This window comes from Peromyscus leucopus, chromosome 15 (assembly GCF_004664715.2).
Source record: "Peromyscus leucopus breed LL Stock chromosome 15, UCI_PerLeu_2.1, whole genome shotgun sequence".
NCBI classification, from domain to species: Eukaryota; Metazoa; Chordata; class Mammalia; order Rodentia; family Cricetidae; genus Peromyscus; species Peromyscus leucopus.
In genome coordinates this window covers 83562870-83590334 of record NC_051076.1, presented here as the reverse complement: position 1 = coordinate 83590334, position 27465 = coordinate 83562870, and the positions used below count along the sequence as shown (strand labels likewise).

General features: G+C 43.5%; 1 protein-coding gene across 3 annotated transcripts; it reads right to left on the bottom strand.

Annotated features, from left to right (window-relative positions):
* Positions 1-3543: 3543 nt before the first annotated feature.
* Positions 3544-25789, bottom strand: Serpinb5 (serpin family B member 5). 3 transcript variants are annotated; one of them, XM_037211022.1, is made up of 8 exons: positions 25683-25774; positions 24697-24811; positions 16837-17011; positions 14864-15001; positions 12141-12258; positions 9459-9601; positions 5525-5692; positions 3544-4180 (listed from the first exon to the last, which is right to left on the bottom strand). In XM_037211022.1, exons 3-8 carry the CDS (start codon positions 17005-17007, stop codon positions 3788-3790), a joined length of 1131 nt encoding a protein of 376 aa, XP_037066917.1. In that variant the 5' UTR covers positions 17008-17011; positions 24697-24811; positions 25683-25774; the 3' UTR covers positions 3544-3787. The 3 variants fall into 3 exon arrangements, with proteins under 3 accessions (XP_037066917.1, XP_037066918.1, XP_028739242.1); XM_037211023.1 differs by having other exon boundaries at positions 24697-24808; positions 25683-25759; XM_028883409.2 differs by lacking the exon at positions 24697-24811 and having other exon boundaries at positions 25683-25789.
* Positions 25790-27465: the final 1676 nt, after the last annotated feature.

Genomic DNA, 27465 nt, shown 5'->3' with positions numbered 1-27465 from the left:
ATTAATATAATGAAATTAAAAATTCAAAAGAGCTATTATTTATGGTGAAGACTGACCTCTCAGTGTGTGTATGATGGTGAGGACACAGGGTTCTCCTTGAAGGGGTAAGTGACTCCTGGCCAGCTCATCCGCACCCACACCACCAGGGCCAGCTCTACTGTGCTGCCCAGGCAAGGTGCTGTCTCTCGCCAGCGGCAGCACTCCAGAGAGTGTGCCCTACACCTCTCATGGGCAACTCGGTAGAGCTTGCCCTGGACCCATGGGCGTGGGAGAGCCAGACCCAAGGTCATGAGAGCGGGAGAGCTGACCCCACACCTTGCCAACTATACCACTAGGGAGAGCAGCGGATCCTGCTCGCTCTCCAGGGCAGTGCTGGGGACCTGGCCCTGGTGGTGTGGATGTGGGAGAGCTGGTCCTTGGCATGTGAATGGGAGAGCTGGCCCAGGCCCTAGGTTGGGGCTACACCTACACCTACCCACGGGTGTAGGCGAGCCGTCAGGCTGACCAATTCAGCTATCACACAGGCACAGATCCAAAGCTTTGAGTTGGCCCACCCCAACATCTACCCCACCTAAGAACTGCTGGAGTATGTGAAGGGGCTGGTCGTGCAGAACCAAAGATGCAGATCTCCATAACACAGAACAACAGGATATCTAAGAGGAGTCCCAGTAAGAGCCCAGTATGGATAGTGTAGCAGAAGACAGAGGCCTTGAACCAGACCAATGCTTCATTGCAATGGACATTTGCAAGTAAAGCTGTTTGGGCAAAAGGCCGACAGGACTGGACGACACACCATGGCACACGGAAGCTTCCGTGCAGAGATGTTTTGTTGATGGTGTTTTTAATTTTCATTTTTACATCATTTTTATTTTTTATTTTCTTTTGTGGAGGAGGTTGCAAGGGCAGAGGGGGGATATGGAGGGATGGGGAGATGAGTGGGGTTGGGGTGCATGATATGAAATTCACAAAGAATCAATAAAAAGTTTTAAAAAAAGTCAACAAATGGCTTTGGTGAGCTGAACCAGGCAGAATATTAGCAAACACACCCTAGTTGCCCTAGTTATTTAGACGTGCCAATGCCCTCCTCACCCCCATTCCTGGCCACTTTCTTCCCTGTTCCTTAGAGGAAACCCTCTCCGTCCTAGGCTGCAGATCTCCCAGCCGTTGTCCTGTGCCATATGGACATTTCTGGAAAAGAACAAGCTTAGAAGCCTAAATCAGGATTGAGTCCCTTCTGATGGAAAAGTCATCCTTCACAGCTGGGTCCGACTGAGACTAACTAATAACCGGGGAAGGCAGAAGCAGTGGGCTGCGTTCCTACTCTTCACCACCACACATACCCTCCCTCTCCACTGCACATGTAACTATAGAGCATGGAGAAGAGAAGGTGGTAGGAAGGAGCCCCTGTGATCTACTATTGGGAATGAGAGAAGCCAAAAGTTAGTTCATCGGCACAGCACCCTCGTGAGACTCTAAAGACCATTTCATCTGACTGGGCCCCTCACCCCCATCAGACAGGATCCTCCAAGCAGGATTACAGCTGACAGCAAGCAGACACCCCTCATCCTCTACTATAGTTCCAATCCTTTCTTCTTTCTCTGCCTGAGGGATGCTCTCACTCCATCTGTCTTTCAGCACTGACCCTGTGGGCATGATGAGCTGGATAACACTCTTAAGGAGGGTGGTGTTTTGACCGTTGCAGGTGTTAATTAACCAGACCAAGAGATGTTCTCCCAGTAGCGAGAACAAAAAGATCCTCTAGAGGGCAGAAGTTCCCCATGGTTGGAAATGACCACCGTGGACTATCCCAGAAAAGCTGTCAATGTTTTCCAAATTCCTGGAGACAACTGATGCCCCCTTAGCGATTGGTCAAGAGGCACCACCCTTTCCCTCCTCTTCACACTCACTCAGTTTTTCCCAGAATCATCCCATCTTTTATTTGTAGGTTGGAAGAGAGAAATGAACAAGAGTGGCAATCCTGTACAAGTAGTCATTTCCATTTTATGATGTGGACATGTTTGGATATTTATTGCAAGAGAAGACACATTCATTTTGTGCACATTGTGAGGGTGTTGACTTTTAGGTTCAAGTGCATTATAAGTAATTAAAAAGAAACTAATATAACATTGACAAAAATGCACTAAGGAAACATCATAAGCTTATGGGTCAGTAGAGTTATGTTTTGAGGAAGGACCCAAAGAGAAAAGGTCTGGAGAGGAGATGCATGCCTTTCTGGGAGGTTGTGATTTCACGTAGCTTATAAGCACTTGAATGATTCTGACACCTTCCTGGTCTTGTCTCTGTTTGAATAAACAAAGTGCAGCAGCCAATGGCCAGGGAGAAAGAAGAATAGCATGACTTCTTTGTATTCTTTTTAGTCTATATTAACCACCTCCCAGAAGACACTTAAGTATATAAATGCTTATAATTAATGGGTGCCTTGATTTTACTTCAAGATAGTAATGCTAAGCCAATGGAGAAAGAGCAAGGCACACAATCCAATAGTATTTTATTGTCAACAGCACAAAAAAAAAAAAAAAAAAAAAAAACCAGCCACCATTGAACCTTCAGGAGAAAAAGAACCTTATTTAGAATAAATGGCAATGAATTGGAAAAGGGGAGGCATGTAAGAAAAACCACAGCAAATACTTTCTTCTGGGATGACTTGAAACATTAGGTTAGGCTGCCACATAACTAACTTATCAAAACCATTTTATAATTTATTTGTGTAGATTACAAACTGTTTTAAAATAGCTAGATCTGAAAAAAAAACATATGCCAAAGCATGATGGGTACTTGAATAGTTTTGCTTGTGCTTTCTGAAGGTTTGGGATCCCTTCCCCTTTTCCCACTGTCACATTAGACAAAGTCACGAGTCTCTCTTTTCATCAAGAGAATCCCTGTAGACTTCAAGCCCTGTCAGCAGTCACACCACCCAAATGACCAGGGGCAGGGGCAGCTAGGAAAAACAAAAGCCAATTTTGTAAAAGCTGAGCTTCCCCCTAGGATCTTAGTCTTCAGCTAAAATGGGCCCAGAATTCTTTATCTAACACTCCAAGATCTAGAATGTTCTGCAGGGTGTTTCCATGTGCTGACAACTTACTCTTTTTTTTTGAAAAAAAAAATGATCATATCTTTATGTACCTATTTTGTTTGAATAAAGTATTGGCTTACAGGGTAACATTCCAGACCCTATTTGTGGAGTTCCATAATATATACTATTTACAACATGTCATCTTTCTAAAGTCATTAAGATATTGAAAAAAGTGTTTCTTGGGGTTTTTTAACATGAAGACTTCTGGACCCACAGCATTGTGACGTCTACACAAATTTCATTGGAAAGGGGTATTCTTATGGGCCCCATATGCTAGAGTTTCTCAAGTCTTTAAAAGAGTGGAAATGTCTAGAACATTCTTTATCTCAGTGAAGAAAGGTGAATTTCTGAGGATAATGTCTTCCACGTCATCCTTACGGGGAATTCCTGTGTGGGAGTCTGCATTTTTATCAATAGCTCCGGATGCTTTGACAAATGAAGAACACATATTTTCTGCTAAGGTGATTTCCCCTTCATTACAAGCATGTGCCATTTTATTTGACAAAGGAAAATAAAAAAGGAATTGGAAAAGAAGTGTCTGTTAGTGTAAAGGCTGCGTATGACAAGTACCAGCTGCTTCCTGATTCAGCAAAATTAACAATTTATTGTATAGAAAGTGGTTGTCTGCACACAAAGTTTACAGAGATCTGCAACCACAGACAAGTTACCTGAGACTTTGCAGGGCCTCACCACTTAAGGAGAACAGAATTTGCCAAAGAAAATGATGTTTCGTGTTTTGTTGTGTCTAATGATGTAAATAAATGGGTGGTCAGCATTGAAGTCATCCTTGTGCTGTAAGATCCGGGATCCCGGCACCTCAATGGACTCGCCACCATCTTCAGTTATTTCTAGGCATACCCTGTGAATCACACTTGATAGGGCCACTCCCTTGGTCTCTGACATGCCAGAGAAGTCAGATGTATTTTCATTGAAGAGACTTTTCAAGCCCAGGCTTTCCAGGCTAGCCTTGGGATCAATTCTCTTCTCCACCTTAAACTTTGGGAGGGAGAGCTTGACTTTGGCGTTGGCCATGGTACTGGGGTTGGTCCACTGCAACAGCGTTTCTGGGCTGAGTTGTTTTTCAATCTGAAGGACAAAACAGAAAAGAACTTAATTTATTTACTTCCAGTAGGAAAGGGGGGGATATAGAAAGATGATAGATAGATAGATAGATAGATAGATAGATAGATAGATAGATAGATAGATCAAGCTTGATTAAAAACAGAAAGTGTTGTTCTAAGCCCAGTTTTAAAGAATTTAAGTCAACTTTGGTTTGGAAATAGTCTAAGCAAGTTCCTCATGTAGGATCCACCAGCCACCCGATGCCTTCTCTTCCCCACCCTACAGAAAGACTCTCTTTTATTTACTTAAATTATAGAGTAGTTTTTTCAGAAACAGACACATAGATTATGATGCTATATACACCACAGTAAAATGAATATAAAATTAGAAACTTTTGTATTGATCTGCTGACTGTTTGTTATCATTTCTTTACAAAGGAGTTCACATTATTCATAATCTAGGCATACCACCAAAGCTAGTTAAAAGCTACTCCTTTTCTTTTTATATGATGGGAACTCAGACTAGCTCTGATCTGCTCTTTAAGATCATAGGTGATGAGCACAACCATTTCGACTGGTTTAAAAGACAGATATGCAACGAAGCATAAAATAACCTAGTTATAAAATTCTTCAGAGCAAATGAAGTTAAATTCCTTCTTGAACTTCTCACAAACCACTAGGAATGACAGTCCCCTGCTACTAGCATGGAACAATACTGCCCCAGTGCCTCTCACCTGCGGTGGGTAAAAGCCAAGGATGTGGCAAGGTCACAAATGGGTGCAAAGGCATTTTTAATAGAAAAGGAACCATTTATTCTCTTGTTAGTCTAAAACAATTACTTTTCAATTAATATTCTCACTTTCACTTAGAACAAATTACTAGAACCAAAAAAAAAAAATCACCATAGTTAACTAGTTTTGCAACTAATGGGCTTAATATCTGTCCACTTCCCACTTGAGAATAGAGTACAGGCCAAGAACTCTTTATCCTCTTGAGCTCAAACTCTTGGTTTTCATGGCAATGACTGATCATGTGGCCATCAAGTGGCCACTCACCTCTGTGACTCCCTTCCTCTTTGGTAAACAAGAGCATGGTAACAGTTTCTAATTCACAGGAATATTATACAAATTAAATAAGAAAATTATTTGAAGAAATTAGTGGCAACCTTGGCCCATTGTAAATAACAAATGCTGGATGTGTTCACTTTAAAGAAGAGACACAGAGTGGATGTCAAACCCCTTGAAGATGGCTGGGCTGGGGCGTGTGAGGCGAGGCTATGGCCATCTCCTCTGAGCCCCCACAGGACTCCATCCTCTCGTTTCTGTACTATGTGGGGTTCTCTTGTCTAAGTGCCCAGCTGCCTCCTGACCTTTTCTAGGCCTGTGGACTCGTCTTCCACATCCTTGGGGAGCACGATGAGCATACTGAGATGCTTATTCTGGAAGGGAAGTTCTATGATCTTAGCGTTGATGTCATCAATGTTGCCCAAACAGAACGTGGCTTCAAGATTCATCATTTGTACCGGTTTCGTGTCTGTCTGTTAGAAGAAAACGTTTTGAAAGGGTTAATTTACAATTTATAAAAGAATACATAAATACATACATATATGCATATATATGCATCTCTACAAATACATATGTACAAACATAGACACAGATTTAGATGATAGAGACAGAAATAATGATAGAAATGACAATAGTGATAGGAATATAAAAACTTCTCTTGTAGTTTTGGAGCAGTGTGGTTTAAGCACACACACACACACACACACACACACACACACAGCAGGGGTGGGGGTGGGGAGAGGAAATGTATAAAATTATTTTCAAACTATGTTTCTAATATGTATATGAAACATAAACAAATTTCTTAGATTTGGGTTCAACCCTCAAGATAATTCATTAAATAAGTGGAAATATTATAAAATCGGAAAAAAAAATTAAACTCAAAACCACTTCTTGTCTCAAGCATTTAGGAAAATATGTGCATAACTTGTAGATCTGTATATAATTTTTCAGAATATACATTACATTAAGCCCTTACTATAACCTGATCAGTGTAGTCTAGCTCTTAAAGGAGACACCAAGGGACATGAGAAACAGTTTAGCACCATCACTCAAAACATTCAGTGATTGGCAAAAGTGGTTCAAAGGACACAGGAGAGAAATAATAGGACCTGTATTCAAAAGGAGTGTGTTTTCCCCATGCAGTCATTGTCAAGTTTAACTGCATGTTGGGCAGATACTGAACTACCATGACATCAACCCTATAACTCTGCTCACAATCTAGGTTTCCAGGCTCTCATGTCACCTGGCTTTATGGCTTAATTGCAAGAATACAGGGAAAGCACACGTTCTCCCTCTCTTTCAGAAACATGTTTTAGCACTTTCACAAATATAAAAACTACAAATCTTAACATGATCAGAACCCAAGTCCGAGTTCCACCCACGGGCATTCCATGAAGTAACCCTAGGGAATTCACAAGAGACACCCTGAGTCACATGCTTGAGATTTCACTCACACCCTGGGTCCCTTTGCCAGCTCTTCCCAGAAAGGAGTGTTAGCCATTAAAAAGAAATGAGCTGTGTTATCCTAGTCCGGTCCCTAGCCGTGGGTTAAGTGCAGTCAAAAAGCTCAGGGAGAGAAAGTGTAGGGAGAACCATCGGCCCCTCAACCAGCGCCCTGGGAGACGCTGCATCCGTCAGGAGCGGTAACAACATCCCCTCCTGTGCAATCGCAGACTGTTGTGTTATCTGACGGTGGCCTCGGAGCTGGGGAGTGCAGCTCAGTGCGTCAAATGCTTGTCTGGCATGCACAAAGCTCCGGTTTGAATCCCAAGTGTGGTGGTGCGTGCCTGTAATCCCAGCACTGGAGAGGTAGAGACAGGAGAGTCAGAAGGCCAGAGTCATTTGGGGATATGTTACAAGTTAGAGTCTAGACTGGGCTACATGAGATTGTCTCAAAAAAATGTAGGGCTGGCCTTTGAAAATTGATTGATTAAGCCAGACAGTGGTGGTGCACACCTTTAATCCCAGCACTTGGGAGGCAGAGCCAGGTGGATCTCTGTGAGTTCGAGGCCAGCCTGGACTACCAAGTGAATTCCAGGAAAGGCGCAAAGCTACACAGAGAAACCCTGTCAAAAAGAGAGAGAGAGAGAGAGAGAGAGAGAGAGAGAGAGAGAGAGAGAGAGAGGGAGGGAGGGAGGGAGGGAGGGAGGGAGGGAGGAGGGAGGGAGGGAGGGAGGGAGGGAGGGAGGGAGGAAGAAAGAAAGAAAGAAAGAAAGAAAGAAAGAAAGAAAGAAAGAAAGAAAGAAAGAAAGAAAGAAAGAAAGAAAGAAAGAAAGAAAGAAAGAAAGAAAGACAATTGATTGATTATTCACCCAAAAGTTTGCAGGGCACTTAGCTGTAAGACACTGAGGTGAGAAAGGCATGGTCCCTAACCTTATAAAGTCCAGGCACTAGTGGAAGAGGTAGGAAAGCAACAAATTGGTCTTAGGTACATTTGGGGTGAGTGGGGTATGAACATAAACTTGATGGGAGGACTGGGGGAATTATGGAAGACATTCTAGTTAACCCAGGCCAAGTTAGTATCTGAAAGGGATTTTCTCCTAGGTTCGAGAATTAAGAACCTGAGACTAGATAGGTCATGGGCCCAGGGGAAAAACCTACCACTATTATTCTGCTAAAGGAGCTAGCAATAAAATGGCTCGTGGTGCCATTGTTGTACACATAGATCAGAGCGAGAACAGAGAAAAGATCTACATAGAAGAGGCGGGAAAAGCCAGAGGTGGTGGGCAACTCCAAGGAAACAGCCTCTTCCAGACACAACAGGACCAGTGTGCATAGGAACTTACAGAGGCTGTGATGGCATGTACGAGACCTACACAGGTTCAAGCTCCATGAGAGCCCTACGCTGAGAAGGGGAAGTAAGCACAAAGTGCCACCCCAACCAAAAAGCTACTTGCAATTGATACCTGCTGGGAAAGAGAACATCTGTTTTCTCCAATATGAACCACACTTTGGAGCACGCCCCATGCCCAAGAGCAGTGTGCCTTCTGTTTGTTATTTCTTGTCTTATTTTCTTTTTCATTTTGATTATCTCTTTTGACTGTGGTTGTTTCTTGGTTGTTTGTTTGTTTGGAAAGAAAGTGAGGACATCATGAGGTTGGGTGGGGAGGGAGATGGGAAGGCTCTGAGAGGATCGGAAGAGTGGAAAGAATATGGTCAAAATAAATTTATTTTTAAAGATGCTACTTGGTGAAAACAAGTGGCTGATACCAGGCAATACAAGAGAAACTGGGAGAAACTGAACACTAAGAAGTGTTGCATAACATCTACAAAGCAAGATACCTTGAGTGTTTCAGCTGAAGTGTGCATTGCTTCAGGCCTGAGCTTTTTATTATTATTACATTTATGTGTGTGTGTGTGTGTGTGTGTGTGTGTGTGTGTATTCGAACATGTGCAAGCACTATGGTGCATGTACATGTGTGCAAGTCAGAACAACTGGCAAGAGACACAACTGTGTCTCTTTTTCTACCATGTAGCAAGTTTTGGGGGCTGAGCACAAGCCATGAGGGTTGGAAATAAGTTCCTTTACCTGCTGAGACTTCTTGCTGGCCCAAGTATTCACACAAATCACATCCCAAAAACAAGACCAAATCATATAGTTTCCCCAGGCTCTTTCATGATTTTTCCAGTCTTGGTTCTTTGGTTTAATTTATAAAAAAAAAAGGGGGGGGGCTTTACTTACAGATATTAGTTTTTAAACATCCACCTAAATAGTATAAATGAAACCACCCAGAAAAACGGGCTTCTAATTCTTTCTATAATGACTCCTAGTAATGTAGATGAGAAAAGCTGTGCTTTTTTCTTCATAGTCAACCAGTGCCTCAAAGCGTATTATATGTGCTTTGGGCTGGGGAGGGGTGAGGATGGGACTCAGCTGGATGGGAAGGGCAAGGGCTGGGAATGGGCTGGGCTGGACTGGACGATGCTGGGCTGGGCTGGGTCTACCAAAGGGGGAAATGAGGAAGGGGTGGATGACAAATGTTAAACTGTGGTTTTTATCGCCAGGTAAGTAAGAAAATGAGATAAAAGTGAAGTGACTGGATCAGGAAAACAGTTCCTAACTGGTCTAACTTCCCTGTTAATCCAAAGGCCTCCAGTGTGGTTTCTCTGCTTCCTTCCTTTCCTTTTCCTCCTTTGATTTCTGGAAGTCTTCATGGTCCATGCTGAGAAGCATCCCTGTGCCCTGCTCAGCTGCCAAGATTTTGAAATCTGCTTCCTACTTCATGCTGCACATACCTTGTTGACTCTGAATGGACATTCTTTTGTTTCTGATTCAGGAAATTTCTTCATCCACTTTCCAACAAAGTAGGCAGCATTAACCACAAGGATTTTGGTCTGGTCATTTATACTGTTCTCCGATAAAATGTTCTCAAAGTGGCCTGCGAACAATCGTAGAAAACCACACATCACAGTCGTTCATCTAAATTGCCTGCTGCTGCGTGCATGCTCACTCCCTGGGCATTCATCACTCGTTAGCGTCACACCTGGAAGGACTGGTCGCCAAGACATCTAATTTAGGGCCTCGTTTCTGTCCTCCCGTCCTACCTGACCAGACAACTCAGAGAGATCTAGGATTGGGAGTAAGCCCTGTCTGACTCAGTCTGTACTCCTGATCAAAGCGAAGTAAACATGTGTCTTACACCTGGTCATGTTCATCGTTTCCAACATATTACCTCACTGTTTTCAATTTATAATTGAGGAAACAGATTGAGAGTGGTTAATGGGCAGCCCTACTGTGCTCAGCAGAGAAGTACATCTTTGCCCTACAATTCTAACTCCTTTCCCCAGTTCACTCCTTGTAGGCTGCTGATGGACTCAAGGTCAGCTGTAAGATCCACAAATGTGATCACAGCTATAATTACCCCAGACCTTAAATCCTCAACAGCCCACAGAACACAACCATGAAACCCCCTTAATAAAAACACTCCTCTAGTGTTTTTGCAAAGAGCTGTCATTTACCTAATCTCTAATTTTCATGTAATGCTGGGAATACTGTGAATGTGTTGCTCTGATTGACTGATAAATAAAATGCTGATTGGCCAGTAGCCAGGCAGGAAGTATAGGTGGGACAAGCAGAGAAGAGAATTCTGGGAACAGGTAGGCTGAGTCAGGAGTCGCCAGCCAGACACAGAGGAAGCGAGATGTAAAAGTATCGGTAAGCCACAAGCCACGTGGCAACTTATAGATTAATAGAAATGGGTTAGTTTAAGATGCAAGAGCTAGTCAATAGTTAGCCTGAGCTAATGGCCAAGCAATTTTAATTAATATGAGCTTCTGAGTGATTATTTTATAAGTGGGATGCAGAACTGTAGGGGTCTGAGTGGGACTGGAGAAAACTCCAGTTACAATGTAATGCCCAGTGTGCGTTTTCATGGGCCATGCACAGGGTCAGTGTTCTTCCATCACTGCCTTAAGATGCCAACCTGGTGAATCTTTAATATGGGCCTGCATTTCATTCCTGCACTAGCCCTACCATTGCCACCTCTATTGGCATGGGATGGTTTTATCAAGCCCTGAAGAGCTAAGAAGTCCAGGTGCCCACAGTGCCGGAGCTTCAGCTGAAACCTTGCTTCTGTCTCCAAATTCAGAATTCTCCCTAAGCCCCACCCTCTCCAGTCAGAAACCTTAAACTCATTGAGATGCCAAGATAAAAAGTTCTTTGAGAGAAAACTGAGAAAGTTTATAAACAAAACTAAAACAGCAACTTTGAGCAGAGACTTCTTTTTGCTTATAATGTTCAAAATTATGCTAAGCCTGCTGCTATTTATATCAGCTTTCTCTTTCCATGCATCGCCAAAGAAATTTTATTTCGGTAACATATGTATAGGTATATATACACACAATGTATATATGTGTGTATATATATCCACATGCATATGTGTCTACAACTACCATGTATTGTATATATACATGATGTACTTGGAGGCCTCACAACAACCACATATAAATTTAATTAAGTAACATATGCCACATTTGACGATTCAGTACATTGAAGCTCCATATCTAAATATGTTGATGATCCACATGTGGTACATGGATTGGAATCTAGGTTCTAAATGACTCTGAAGTTCCTGTTCTTTCCATGTTGTTAGAGGTGGACTTCATTCATGAGGAAGTATTCAAATGGGATGCCATGCTGGATGGGCTCTGCTTATTCTCAAAAGAAGTATATCTCCTCACCCCAGCAGCACATCCCTCCACAGCCATCAGTGACTGCCAGTCCTTTATAATTACTTTCTATTTCCCAACAGGCTCCCCCTGTACAAACACTATAAACACATCTCTAGGAAAGAAGAGCTAGTCACTGATTGCAATCCAAATCATCTTAGTTCCAATTCTTTCTTGGCAAGAAAGACAATTCACGGGGACTTTTAATGGGGGAGGTGAAGTAAGGGCAGAGGCTGAGAAGGCTCTGTGGGAAGCGGGAGTGGACTTGAGCACCGAGCAGCCTGAGAGGTTGGGAGCCTGGGGACAAACTTCCACTATGATTGCTAGGTTTGGCTTTGTTCTATATTTACTTTGTCTTTTTTTCAGTTTTGATAAAGCTGTAAATATTTTTAGTTGGAAGTAGATTCAAGGAGCATCTTTCCATTTCCAGACTTTAAAACCTGGCTTTGTGATTTGTCAAAAGCCATAGCAGAAAAGGAACAGCTGGGTCCCTCCTAGGGCATGTGGCAGCTTGTCAGAGAGCAAGGCGAAGCAAGCTAAAACAAAGCACACAATTGGCCAAGTAATGAGTTGATACAAGAAATGCCCAGAAACTTAAGTTGTTGACATGGCTTGATGGACAAAGAATTTAGCTTGTGTACTAAAAATACTGGAGGAAGCTTCCAGATGCTCAGTATTTTTAGGCTTGGAGCAAGGATTCTTAAGCAGGGAGGCCTCTACTCTTTACAGAAGGACATTAAAGGCACTTGCCATCTGTGAGTTCCTTGAGAGAGCTGTTAATTTGACCTTTCGTTTCTTCCAGTTTCTCTTTGAAGTCGACAGTTTCCAATTCTTTTGCATATGGTCTTTTTGTAGAACTGATAAATTCCTGAAAAACATCCAATTCATAAAATCACAAAGCTCTGAGCATCTGTAAATGGAACTCATGCAGTATTACATGGCGCTAAGAAATGGGTTCCTATTGTGATGCATACATTTTCAAAAGTGGGTCACACTATACAAAGCCTTGTGTAGAAATAAGCATTTTCTTTGTATTGGGTGTTTTATTTCAATTATAAGACATGTCAATTATTAAAATTATCGATTGGTTTCAGCTCTGCCAAAAACAAAAGAAACACTATATTAAAAACATATAATTATAGTATAAATCCCAATTATTTCAAAAATATTTATTTATATTATTACATACATTATAGCTATATAGTTGTGGTTTTAATCTAAAATATGTCTCAGACGCTTATGGTTTAAACTCTTAGTTCTCAGCTTGAGGCACTATTTTGAGACTTTCTATGAACTTTGGGAAATAGGACCTGATTGGAGGACAAAGGTCACTAGAGTCCTTGGAGATAACACATCACTGCCCCTTCTTGTCACCTCTACTTCCTGGTCCTTTGTGATGTGAACAGCTCTCTTCTGCTCCACACTCCTACTGACAAGCTATCTGCCCAACTGAATGGGAACAGGCAGCCATGGACTTCTGAAACTTAGAGCCTAAGCAAGTCTTTCTTCCATTAAGTTGTTTCTAGAAGGTATGTTATCACAGCAACAAGAACAAATAATGAACACAACAACTATACATACATATGTGTCAAAATATAGAAACAGGCCTGGTGGCAGTGGTGCACGCCTTTTATCCCAGCACTCAGGAGGCAGAGCCAGGTGGATCTCTGAGTTCGAGGCCAGCCTGGTCTATAGAGTGAGATCCAGGACAGGCACCAAAACCACACAGAGAAACTCTGTCTCGAAAAAGAAAAAAAAATGAAACAGAAATGAAAACAGTGAGCAGAAAACCCTTATCATCACTAAAATAAATGAATATTCTTTAGAGTCCTGACACTCAAAATATGGTCCAATGATCAGGAGTCAAGTATCACCTAAGATCTTGTTAGAATGAACTCTCAGGCCCCTAGACATACTGACTGCATTTTAGCAAGATTTCCAGGAGTTTCATCTGCACAGTGAAGTGTGAAACCTAGGGCTGTAAAGAACATAGTAGTGTATCTAACTCATGTTAAAAATGCAAAGCCAACCCACACTGATCTCAATGCAAGAGATCGGAACTCGGGCTTTCAAGAGACACTTGAGTGGTTCAAGTTCAGGTGATGCTCCAGGGCACAGCTGTTTGTTCTGTAACTAGTGACTTTGTAGGTGCTACATAGTAAGAGAAGTGAGGGAAAACAGAAAGAGAAGGGAAGGGAAAGGGGGGAGAGAAAATGGGAAATGAAAAGTTTGGTAGAAACAGTTTTAATTGTGGAACGGAAGTCCAACCGAGCTAACAGACTTGAATGTCCTGTCACTCTGCCCTTGAATACCTGAGACCTTCAGAGACACTACCAGTGAAAAGCCTGCACTGCCACTGCCGTGACAGAAATCTTTAAGCATCACTTAGGGAGCTCTCAACGTCTCCATGCCCAGCAGAAACTCACATCTCAATTTCCTTTAATTTCCCAGGTGACAGCTGGAACAAAAATAGTTGTGCATTTGTCTTCAAGTCACAAGGGTAAAGTCACAACAACAGCTACTAACTTAGTTCACAAAGATCTCTCACAAAAACAGAATGCACAACACTGTCACGCCATGGTGGGACATTTGGCTTGGCAACCTAGAGCTTGAAATTGTGACCACAGAGACAGGAGCCGAGTCAGCTCTACATTACCAAACAAAGGAATGTTCTGGAACCAAGAATGTTGGCTACGTGTTAAAACAGAGATCTGAAAAATATTATGCCACACTCTGGGTCTAACAGGAGGGGACCACAGGACTCTTCACACGACTGCTTCAAGAGATGACTTGGGCCAGGCGGTGGTGGCGCACGCCTTTAATCCCAGCACTCGGGAGGCAGAGGCAGGCGGATCTCTGTGAGTTCGAGGCCAGCCTGGGCTACCAAGTGAGTCCCAGGAAAGGCGCAAAGCTACACAGAGAAACCCTGTCTCGAAAAATCAAAAAAAAAAAAAGAGATGACTTGGTTCAAATGGCTACAGCAGCTTTGTACAGATGTCCTTCTGACTAGTCTAGGAAAACAATGCTGACTCACGTCTGATGAAAACTGGTCATTTGTGGTGGCTATTTTCTTTCCTACTGATTCTAAAGATATCTGGACCATTAAAAAGAATGAGTCGTGGAGTTTAAGACAACCTCCGGCCACATGCCCACTGCTTAAGGAGAGAGTTTGTTGCAAGTCATTCTGAGTCCCTTATGGAGATCCATTTTCCAGACAGCGGGCCCTTCCATTATCCCTTCCTCCAAAGGAACTGAGGGTGGGGGAGGATTTGTTAAGGTACGTAGAGAAAGGAGGCCGACTTCTGTGTATTCCGAACCAGATGTGACTCTGTTTCATCCCCCAACATCCAACATCTGCAGTGGAGCTGCTTCCTTTGACAATATGAAAGGAACTGCCCCGGAACAAGCCGTGGGCCTCAGGGTGAATGCCCCTTCTGGGACAGAGCACAAGCAAGCTGTTAGAAACAACTTACCGTAGAAGGGTTCAGAGATTTGTCTATGTAGAGTCGCTTGATTAGTTTCAGAGAGTAAAATGAACTGAGCTTATTAACATCAGAAGTGACTGTTTGAAACCCAAACGGAACATCTTTGACATTCTCAAAATGAAGGACCTGTTAAAAGAAGAACAAACATTGCATTACCCAAACACTAAGATAAGCATTGTTCTGGGGACTGAGGAGATAAAGTGCTTGTCCTGCAAGTGTGAAGACCTGAAAAAAAGGAAGAAAGAAAGAAAAAAACATCCAGGCATCAGCAGCTCCTGGGTAAGAGACAAGGCATGAAGAGCACCTCCGGCCTACACCAGGACTGGTCTGGATCAGTCTTTTTCAGGTCTTGTGCAGGGGACCACGGTTGCTGGGAGTTCCCGAGTGCTCTGACCATGTCAAGTCCAGAAGTTTGCATTTCCCAGACCTCCTCCACATCCCCCAGGTGTTACATTCTTTCTGCCTCCATTTCCACATTCCCTGAGCCTTCGTGTTGTGGGGGAAGAGAGGTCAAGGAAGACGCCCCACTGGGCACTGAGCACCCAGTCTTTTATTTCAGAACTTTTATCAGTTCTGCATCCCAGCCTTGCCTGCTGCCCACAGCACAAGGGGCTTCTCCAGACGTGAGAGAACACACAGCCACTGACATGCTCCCCATGCCTCAGTGGGTGCCCCTCACCTGTACCCATTAGGCAGCACTGACTGAACTAAGTAGATTATTAGGGGGAAAAAAGACATGAAGCTTGGAAAAGGCCATGTTGAAGGGGGTTTGGAGGGAGTTAGAAAGGGTAAATGGGGCCGAATAGGATCATGTTTCATTGTACACATATATTGAAATTCTCAAGAATTAAGAAAAAATTAATATTTAAAAAGACCAGATGTGCTGGTAAAAACATGTCGCATGCACTGAAATATCTTTCCTGTGGGTGAGGGATGGACACCGCAGCCCCTGCAGCCCTTCTGGAAAAAGAGATGAGAAGTGAGGAGTGGGATCTGGTTTACAGCCTGTGGAGACGAGTTCAAGTGGAAACCCAGCTCCTCTCCTCAGGAGTGAAGCAGCCTCTCCGGCCTCCCGCAGTTTCTCATCCTGACCTAGACTACATTTATGAGTCACCATTTTATGGATAATGGTGATTTTACATACCGATGAGTTTGTGAAAAGAAAGGGTTTTTTTAACCTTACATCAATCTGCATAAGGAAAATAATAGAATGGACTTGGAAGTACACCTACTGTCTAAGAGCATGTGAGGTCTTGAGAGGAAATCAGCTCATTTGAAGGTCCAAGAACTTTACAAAGCTAATCAAGCACAGCCCCAAAGAAATTCTGAAACATCTATACACATATGTATATGTTCACATGGGAAAAGTTGCTTTCATCCATGCCTCTCAGATAACCAAGCCCCCAGGGTTCTGAAACATATGTGCATGCTATTTATTTTATCTATTCCAGTTTGAAGATAGATTATTTAAAATGTTACTTCTGGGATTGGAAATACTCTAGGGTAGAATGCAATTGAGATTGCATCTTAATGTTCAGTTTGATATTCTAAATGAATTGTGTGTTGAGGAGCAGTGCTTGTTCTCTGAATGTAGGTCAGGGGGCAGGGGATAACATTCCCTCATTTACTGAGCGTATGTGCAATGGAGTATTAATCAGTCATTGATTGATCTTCATATATGTCAGGTGAGGGATGTCATGTGTCCTGCTGACAGCCACTGAGGAATGGAACACCTGTCAGATCCCCACACTCTTCATCCTAACCTGGTACCTATTCTAAATATAGAACATGCTACGCAAAACGAGTGTTCACATTCAGGATAAATTAAAAGAGCCCTGGGGATGGTACAGCTCTCAGTCCTGAATAGTTCCAGCTACACCGTTTTTATCTTAGGCCCATGCTATGAATTCCAGTAACTATCCCCTTCAAAAACCCTTCAAAAGAAAGCATGGGCAGCTTACCTGTCCAATTTCATTTGCTGTGTCACCTTTGGCACCTACTTGAGCGAGTGACAGGGAGGTGGAGAGACATATTGGAGAGAAGAGGATGTTTCCCGCTGGCTCCTTTTCACATAGCTGTTTGAACAAGTCAACAGCAAAAGCCGAATTTGCCAGTCTCAGGGCATCCATCATGGGCCTGGAACCAAGCACAAAACTCAATTTCCAAAGCAAACTGTGTTCCCAGCTGCATCCCGCCAACAGCCGTAAGGACGCTGCTTCAGGAAAGCAATGATCTTGGGCAGGAGACAAGGAGAAACTTTTGGTAACGTCCAAAAGGGAAACAGACATGAAGAAAGCTCTGGGCAAATGTCTTGAGGCACAAGTTGTATTCTGTGTGTGCCGTTCACCACAATATCCTCGCATTCTGCTTAGCCGCTGTGAGCAGCATCAGGGGCCCAGCCACGGTGCCACTTCCTCAGCAGGTGACCAGAGCAACTGCCAGCATCAGGAAAACTCAATTTGCTTTATAATCACGTATTTTAATTACTACTTTGGTTGAATCAGACAAAATAATTATTTGTATATCAAAAAGTAATCATAACAGTTTGTGTTGTTCTGTTTAATATTTATTAAGTGTATAAATCTATTTAATATTTATTAAGTGTATACATCCTCAGAAAAAGATATTCTGAATTCCTAAATTTTTTTTTTTTTTTTTTTTTTTTTTTTTTTTTTTTTTTGGTTTTTCGAGACAGGGTTTCTCTGTGTGGCTTTGCGCCTTTCCTGGATCTCGCTCTGTAGACCAGGCTGGCCTCGAACTCACAGAGATCCGCCTGCCTCTGCCTCCCGAGTGCTGGGATTAAAGGCATGCACCACCACTGCCTGGCAAATTCCTAATTCTTAACATCTATGAATTTAACATTGTTTGGAAGTATGGTCTCTGCTGTTTTCATTATTAGTTAAAATGGGGTCACAGGGGAGTTAATCCAATGTGACAAGTGTCTTTCTAAGAACAGAAAAGAAAATACAGATACAGATATACAGAAAGGAAAGTTAACCTATATACATATAAATGAATTTGTATCTTGGGCAGGATGCATACGCCGGGGACAGAGAGACAGTTTTAGTACTCAAGGTCAAAGGCTTCCTTAGCCAGGACCCATAAACATGTCAGAGCCAAGTACATGGGCAGGATTTAAATTTTCATCTTGGACCTAAACAGAAATTCCAAACTCAAAGACAAGAATAAAATCAAAAAGTAGATTCCTGGTCTTCAGATCACTGTCCAGAATTCTCTTTATGAGTCTGTATCTAGAATGAACTCAAACAGATGATAATATTCCTGAGAATCTGAAAAGCACATTTATTAGCAAAAGAAAGCCAAAGCTGAGTCCACTGGTGACCACCAGCTACACCCCTTTACCTCCCCACCTCCTGCACTGGCAACTGCCAGCCACAGCCACACACACACACACACACACACACACACACACACACACACACACACACACTACACTGATGACGCCAGCCACGCTCCCTGACCTCCTCCTGCTTATGCCCCTGATGAGTATGGCAGGTGCATTCAGGCTGGTGTGCCTATTACAAATCAATCACAAGGCACCCAAAACTTATGATGGGCATTTATGCTTTTTTAAAGCCACTAATCCTATCCCTCCTCTCAGGTATGATCATAACATCACTAGCCCTGCATAAAGGCTGACTAGTGTGAAGTGCATAGAAATCAGCAGCGTCTCCTGGTGTGTGTGTGTCTGTGGAGGGTTTTGAGCAGTCTGCCCACCACAGGGAAACATAGAAGAGACTCCTCACTCCAGGCTTAGGAAGTAGACGTGAGAGACTTTGGAAACAAGAGGTCAGGCTTCCATTAGCAGCATATTTAACCCTGACAATTCTGAGTTCATCACAACCACAATTCAACATGAGTGTGAATGAGTGTGAAATGATGAACTATTTCCTCACCAAATAGAGAAGCCTAAACTCAGATCCCTGCAAACTTTCCAACACTTCATCTAGGAAGTGTAAGGAAATGTTCACTCTGCCATTCATTAGTTACAGCATGCTGAGATACATTTAGCCTAAATGACTCTACACAGATTCACTCAACTTTTAATAAGGCTAATTACAAAGTATATCAGTGCTGTATTGCAATGTGAGGCTTGGCCAGGTTTTGGTTGGAAACTATAAATGGATGCACACTTGACAGGCAGTGTGGTTCCTATCAGCCTTCCCTAACACAGAGAACCTTCTTCTGCAGGGTGGCCTCAGCACTTGGAGTCCACATCTGCCTGTTTTCCTGACAGCTGGCTCCTTTATCAGAAAATTCTCCTTTGCTGTGAAGAAAGGTAGCAGCCCTTGTTGTGTGTGGTCTCTACAGCACAATTGTCTGATACAGCCCAAAGGTATCAAATGTAAGGTCTGCATATACATGGAAAGTGTTGTAGTGGTGTGGTGGGTCATCCTCGCTGTGAACTATTGTAATTCAGAATCACATTGAAGCAAATCTCTGAGCATGCTTGTGAGGTAGTTTCTAGATTAGTTAAAGTAGAGGACTACCCTAACTATGGGAGGCATTATTCTAGGGACCCGGGTCCCAGACTGAGTGAAAATGGGAAAGCAAGTTGGGCATAATCATCAGTCATGCTGTTCCCTGACTACGGATTCACAGTGTGACCAGGCCCACCACCACACCACCCCTGCTGATGTCCATCCCTGTCCTGAGGGGCTGTACCTCCTGCAACTGGAAAACAAAGGAAACACATCCTTCCTTAAGTTGTTGGCCTGGAGTATTTTGTCACAGCAACTAGACAAGTGGCAAGCAGCCACCAATTAAGAAATCAACCAGTTATCAAATGGAAAATCACATCAGTAGTTCTGTGATTTGTCCCAAGTGACCTAAAAACACTGTAAAGCTGGTGTGTCTGGGGCAACTTGAGAGAAGACTTAGAGTACAGCCAACTGGCACCTTCCCATGTTGTAAGACCACGAATTTAAGGAAATCTCAGACATGTGGACAGTAACACTCACAAACACTGTGAGGTTCCTGCATAAGTCATTCTGCACAAGCAAATTCTATTTTAAAACTAGTAAATGCCACATCCAAGGTGAGTAAGCCCCATACAATAAGTTTACATGTCTAAATGTTTGCACTTGAAATGCTAAAATCAGTTCAGTTGTTTCCATTTTATTATCACCTTTATACAAGATTGTCTTCTTTCATTTTCATGAAAACCTAAGAATCTTATTTTTTTTTTTAAGATACTATTCGGGGCTAGAGAGATGGTTCAGCCATTGAAGGCCAGGCTCACATCCAAAGTATAAAAAGATATTATTCTATTTTACTCTAACACAGAAAAAACTGCACCTTACAATCCCACGTGGGAGAAACTTTCATCTTGACAGGAGGAAAGTCAGACGACTCCTAAAGCAGCAATAGAAATGCACTTTTCAAGAATTTATAGCTCTTTGACTAGGGGATGGACCCCCTAACTGGTCACGTGACAGCAACCTGGTCAGCCCTGAAATCATAAACACACAAGCAACACCAGGGACTCGGCAGGTGGCACTCATAGGTCCGTGTGTTTATGAACATACATGACAATAACAATCAGAAAAAGACTGCGAGTGTGAGAGAAAGCGGGAGGGTAGGAGGGCTCGGACAGGGGAAAGGAGAGGGAGTGTGACTATATTTTAATCAATTTTTTAATTATTAAGAAAACAGAGAAAGTCTAGCACACGCTAGACTTTCTCCTGTAGTTCTTTTCTGAGGTATTGTATAATCATAAATCTTTAACGTGGGACAAGATCTTGCAGCAGGATCTAGCCTGGCCCCACCTCTTCATTTTGCAAATGAGTGAAGTGGAGGAAGATGTGATTCTCCCAGGCCACCCACGCAGGGAGTGAGAGTAGCCAGGCCAAAGCTAGAATTCATTTCTTTGGATCCCAGCCCAGCCCCTCCCCACTACACCTCCTCACCTTCTTTCTTCATAACTGGGTTTTGCTGACATTTGTTTTTTCTGAAGCTTCTCAAATTCCAAAAATCCTGTATCCTAAATGATCCACTTCCAAGCTACCAAGACTCCTCTGTGTGTAGGAGTGATGTTTTTGTTTGGGTTTTGTGGTTGTTTGTTCACTTGGCTAGCTTTCATGACATAGAACTTTCCTCCTAAGATTTTCCTACTTGAAGGAATCTGGTTTTTTCTGCCTCCGATGTTTCAAGTTGTCAATGTTTTGATTTTTTCGTTCTATAAGGTATGAGCACCTAATGAAAGCCAGGCTGAAGGAGTCATTAAGAATCCCAATGGGGAGCCAGGTGGTGGTGGCACATGCCTGTAATCCCAGCACTTGGGAGGCAGAGCCAGGATCTCTGTGAGTTCAAGGCCAGCCTGCTCTACAGAGCAAGATCCAGGACAGGCACCAAAACTACACAGAGAAACCCTGTCTTGAAAAAACAAAATCCCAGTGGGGGCTTTGTGATGGCTCAGTGGTTAAGAATCCTGGCTGTTCTTCTAGAGAAACAGGGTTTGACTCCCAGCACCCACGTGGTGACTCACAAACATCTGTAATTCCAGTTCCAGGGGATCTAATGGCCTCTGTGGCATTCGTGTGGCACACAGACATACACACAGGCAAAACACCCATACACATAAAATAAAAAGAAATAAAATCAAAACAATTGGGAAAAAAGGATCCCAAGGTACACACATCCTAGCTTCCGCCTTCACCAAGCTATCAGCTAGTGTCGTGTGTGATGATAGCGTGTGCTAGTTACCATGGCAACCCTCAGCAACACCTCACCCCTAGTGGAAATCTCAGTGACACCTCCTGAGAGACACTGACATCTGAGTCAAACTAAAAAGATAAGAAGGACTTAATCAAACAAAAGTGGAGGCCAGAGAACATTGAAACAAATGAGCGGAACCACACTTACTGCGGGTGTGAGCATCAGGTTTAGGATGCAGTAATGAATTGTGCTAGTCTAGCATCATGTGACAGTAGATGCTTTTCTAAGGTCCGTGACCTGACTAGCCCTGGAAGCTGGCTCGGTTTCCAGGACCAGGCATGACGTCTCTCCTGTTGAGTGGCCTTAGGTCCAATTAGGCAGCTGCTGGTTGTCCCTGACACACGGGTGCCTCTGACTGCACCTTTTGCACACCTTGCCATGCTGGTAACTGTCATGGTTCATAGGTGTTCGAGCTGGGAGGACTGTTCAACAGCTTCCCTCCCTTGGCAGCTTGCAGAGTATCTTCTGGAGCCATGGAAGCCAGACCACAGGAAAGACACTGTCAGGTCAGATCCAGCTGGAGTTTCAGAGTCCTGTGTCCTAAGTGTGTGGTGCCTTCAGCAACAGGGATCCATCCTCAACCCTCCTAGGCAACAAAGGGCTAAACCAATTGTCCATATTCTTCTGGGAGTTGCTTGGACTACAATGACCAACACTTTGAAAGGTTTCTTGTGTCCGGTACTGGACCTTTTATTCTTTTTGTTAGTTTATGGTTCTTCTGGAGAGCATTGTCAGCCCACATAGTTTAACTTCCTTTAAGATAGATGATTCATAGATAGATAGATAGATAGATAGATAGATAGATAGATAGATAGATAGGTAGGTAGATGTATATATATGTAAATATACACATACGCTTATATGTATTATATATGATTTTAAGTAAATATAAAATAATATAATTCCTTGTGTCCTATCAAATAACCTTGCTGTTTTTGCTCCTCTTTCCTCTTCTATATTAACCTTCCTCTCTCCTCCCCCGCTGGAGCCTCCTCCTCATTACTCCCCTGATCAAAAGCTTCTCTTACAGCAAATGGAGGAGACCACAGGAGACTACAACTGGATATAATGTAGAGATCAACAGATCATGGAGATACTAGCCCCAAGAGACATCACAGCTCCTGCATCTATGACTCAGGGAACATTTTGAGAGAAGGAATGGAAAGATTATAAGATGCAAACTATTAGGAAGTCTGTTGTGAAACAGTCTTTCTTAGAAATGGCTGCATAAACAGGACCAGAACAATGGTGGTATCAATGGACCCATTAACGTGGAGGGGAAAGCTAGACACCTAGACAAAGAACTAAAAGCAACTATTGACTGATAGGAGAAGGAGAATTAGCCCCTCCCAGAGATAAGCCCCTTTATTGGCTGTCCAGTGCAGAATGGTGAGCAGTGAAACCATACACAAAATAACAAAAACAGACTCAGCAGGTTCTACTTAAATATATCTGTATACACACATGTGTGGGGTGTGTGTGTGTGTGTGTGTGTGTGTGTGTGTGTGTGTGTGTGTGTGTGTGTGTGTGTGTGAGAGAGAGAGAGAGAGAGAGAGAGAGAGAGAGAGAGAGAACAAACACAATCAAAGAAATAGAGGCTATCGACTTGGTAGAGGAAGTGGGGGGATTTAAGAGAGAGTAACTAGGAGGGGCTGGAGGGAGGAAATGATGTAATTCTATTTTAATTTAAAATAAATGAATGAAGCCATATGCACTAGGATGAGGGAGGAGAGCTCACTTCTCTGGAATCACAGGTTATGATGCCCCTTATGTAAAGATTTCCCAAGTATGTGCAGCATCCGAGCCAGTGATCCTCAAATGTTCTCATCTTTAGGCTGTCTGGAGAGATAAAGCTTCCTGTGGGAAGGTGATTGGTTATGCATCCAACTTTGCCTGAGACAGTCCTGGTGTATGACTGTTGTCCTACATGCTCACAGTTAAATGATACAGGTCCATCTATCTACAGACTGTCTGCCACACTCATTTGATGCACAGACGTGAACACACACACACACACACACACACACACACGCACACACATGCACACACACACGCGCAAACACACACAGTACTATGTGCACAGTTTTTCTGCCAGGCCTAATAGCTCATACTGTAATACCAATACCAAGAAGGCTGAGGCAGGGAGATTGCCATGAGAGCTGTGAGTTCAAGGTCAGCCTGTCCTACATAGTACGTACTAGGCCAGCTTGAGGGGCTACATAGTGAGATCTTGTCTAAAGAAACAAAAAACGCCATTTTCAGTACCAGAGTATTATGACTATCTTTTAGCCTAATTTGCCTCATTGTACAGACTGGAGACTTGGTTAAAAAAAAAAAAATCTGTTAGGTATTTATTTATTTAATCACTCATTCTTGAACTGAAGATTGAGCCTTATGCATACTAAGCAAGTGCTCTACCACTGAGCTCTGACCCTCGCCCATTTTCTTTAACCTTTTATTTTAAAATAAGTTTTTCCTATGTTGCCCAGGCTGACCTTAAAATCCCTATCCCACCAAAGTGGGCCTCTAACTTGGCCATTCTCCTGCCTCAGCCTCCCAAGAGGTTAGGCTTATAGGCTTCTAGCACCAAGCCCCGCTCTCTTGGGGCTTTGACGTGACCTGAGGCATAAGAACAGAACACTGCCTCTGTGGTTCACTTCTGACTCTAGGAGGAGAAAATCAGTATCAGATTTTAAAAAACATGAGACTCTCTAGCTTCTTTCTGTGACACAATACTATGAGAATTGAATGAAGTGATTGGGCAGGCAAACTCATCTGGAAAGGGCCTTCCTTGCAGGAAAGCACAGTGCAAGCATTAGTAATGAGGTCACTCTGTCCTTTCCAGCCTCAGAGGAGCCTGCTTTGCTCAGAGTCTCAGCCATCACGGCTGCACCTGGCTCCCTGAAGCCTCTGGCCTTAACTGCTGACCCACTGCAATGCTGCCAGACGATGCCAGACCGGGCCACACCTGGAGAGCCCAAACTGCTGAGACAGCATGCTCGGAAGTCAACCCCCAACCCAGAGTGACTGAAGTGGCACCCTGTGAGGCGTTAGGAAGCATGGGTGCGAAGCTGCTGACTCACTTTCTGGTGTCCCGTTCTGCTAGGCTTCCTCCTGTTCGCCCATCCGAGAACTCATCAACACTTGCGCTTACTGGAAGGTGACTGATGTTTGTAACACGATTTTGTTAAAGATCTTCTTGAGATGCAAGAGATAAAGGACGTTTCTATCAGAACTTGTGCCATGAAAACATGCCCGGCTGTCGGTCTGAAGCCCTCTTCCGCTTAAGCCGCCCTCCCTTCAAGCTGTGTGACTTCAGATCTCACTTTACCACTGACATTTCTCCACCCTGAGCAGCTGAGCAGAAACTGGTCAAGGTCCCCAGTTCTGAGATCCAACTGGGGCAAGTGAAACAACGTGTTGTATTAAATGGAGTTTTCAGGATGAAATGTTTGAACGAAGCCATAAAACTTTTGTATTGTTATTATTATTACCCACGAGGAAGAGACAATAAGTCAGCACATCTCAAAAGTTCAGGAATTTATGTTGAAATACGTGATTTTTTTCAAGTTTGCTGCATCTAACAGGAGCGAGGAAGAATGATTTCTGCCTAGACGGCAGGTGTCAGACAAGGGACACTGGTCTAACGTGTAAAATGGCAAGGACAGTCTACATTTCAACCCCACAATGCCCACTGGGAAGGGCAGCCCCTGCTCTCTTCTTCTCAACCTTCTCCAGGCCTTAAGTACCACACCCTTTCAGAGACTGGCATCGCAAATCCATCCCGCATTCCACGGTAGGGCTGGAAACAATCTCAGTCTTCCCGAAATCACTGCTGTTCCCCACACCGCCATCACCCCACCTCATGTCCTTTGCCTTCTTCATATTCTGAGTGTAGGTGGCTATGTGGTGTGGCTCCGAAGGCCTTAGGAGCTGGGACTGCAGCCCGTCGTAGGGAGAGTTGGTAAAAACCCACCCACTTCTTCACCATTTGGAGTCAGCCCCCTAACTATTTCATGACTTGTCCTCACGAGGGACCTCACCAGCCCTGTGGCCCCACTTCGCTTACCTTGAGCAGCTGGTATCCTGGGAAATGCTCTGCAAGGGAAAAGGCCGGCAGGCTCTCAGAGGCAGTGAAAGCTGTGCTCTGAGCCTGGGAGCTGGCTCACCTGCAGCCACGCCCGGGCCTCCCACCCTGGACCCGCCCACAGCTGCGCTCTTACTCATAGCTCTTGGCAGCCTGGGCAAAACTGGAAGACATGATTCAGGCTGAACTTGCTGCTGCTGTCTGCACAGCTTTGGATGGCCTGGGACAAGCACGGGCAGGAAGGGTCTGTCGGTGGAGCCTGCCCTGAGCTGAGCACAAGCATGCAAAGACAGCCACGGAAGGTGAATGGGAGGAAATAAGAATAGAATAGGTGGTGATAGAAATACTACAAACTTCTCTGACCTCCATTTTTCCGTGTAGAGTGCCATGGCTCGTTCTGATAACATACACAGTGTTACAGGCAAAACATGCAATACCAAACTGATTGGGAGAAACAGCTTGACGGAATTGCACAGAGGGTATTTCCCAGTAGAGGACACAGCTTTGCTCTGAAATGTTTGGTGTAAACTTGATTTGACAACTCCAGATCTCCTGCAGCTCCTTGACCTGTGGGATCTGTTCTTTTCCTACCCTGCTTTCTGGGAAGCACCCAGAAGCCAGCCAGTTGCTTCTCCGGACGATCACCTATGCTCCTTGCTCATATGCTGGTTTGTTTCATCATAACCTGGTGTGCAGCATCCCCACACTACCAGAATTTTAAAGATAAGGGCCAGCTTCACTCATTTCTTAACAGCACTCCTTGGCATGCCCATGATTTACCATATGCAGTCCATGAGGGATTGCTGACTGTTTGGATGAAAGTGACTCGGTAGTGTCTCCTTTTCCCTGTTCTGAGTCTTGTTATTAGCCAGAATCAAACTCATAAACAAAATTGAATTCAACTCTGAAAGCACCATTGCAGGCATCAGGAGAGCATGGGAAGAAAGATCATAAAGACAGGGATATGGGCAGCACACCTCATAAAATATCACAGTATCTAGCTGCAGTCAGGGAAATGTGGGTTTGGGGGCAGAGTCATAAGCTTTCAAACTGTCGCTACCACTTACTCTTGGAGAAATCCTAAACAAAATGTTTAATCTCTCTAGTCCCATATTCTTCAATTGTAAAGTGAAATATACATATGAAGACAATTATTACCACTTTGCTGTTCCTCAGAAAAACTCAGAATAATCACAGTGGCCAAGAGGCAAGAATGGGATATTAGCATCTAATTCACCACAACTATTTATTCAGCATTGGACTGCTCCCTCCTTGTCACTGCAATTTTGGATCTCAAGAGATCTTAAACCTTAGTACTTGGTCAGCTCTCTCTTTTCATGCTTTAATTCCCTCTGCTACATTCTTGTTAACTCTCTGCTCATACTGGAAAGAAACATTTCCAATGACAGAAATTCAGCAACTCCTGAGGAACCTGAGCACAGCACGGTTCTGATTGCTTGAAAGTTAGAGGAGCCATACACTTAGAAATGTGCTGTGTTCCCTGTCCCCGAAGGACATACAAATAACACAGTAGGAAGAGAAGACATAAATGAATTCAAGTACCTGATGGTGCAAATGAACAGACACAATAAGACTGGCGTGTGACCACATACACAAATGTAGTTCACAGATGAGTACAACTCTTACAGCCTTAGCGTGCTGGAGAGGCATCGAAGCAGGGTCCGTGGACAACAGAGGACCTGGCAGGCCTAGAAACAAAGAATGAGAACTCCACAGCTAGAACTGCAAAAGACAAATTAGACCA

Coding starts and splice junctions, on each gene's coding strand:
- Serpinb5 (XM_028883409.2), bottom strand. CDS start 17,007: ATGATGGATGCCCTGAGACTGGCAAATTCGGCTTTTGCTGTTGACTTG. Junction 15,002..16,836: donor CAGCAAATGAAATTGGACAG/GTAAGCTGCCCA, acceptor TTCTTTTAACAG/GTCCTTCATTTTGAGAATGT. Junction 9,602..12,140: donor TCTCAAGGAACTCACAGATG/GCAAGTGCCTTT, acceptor GATTGTTCGCAG/GCCACTTTGAGAACATTTTA.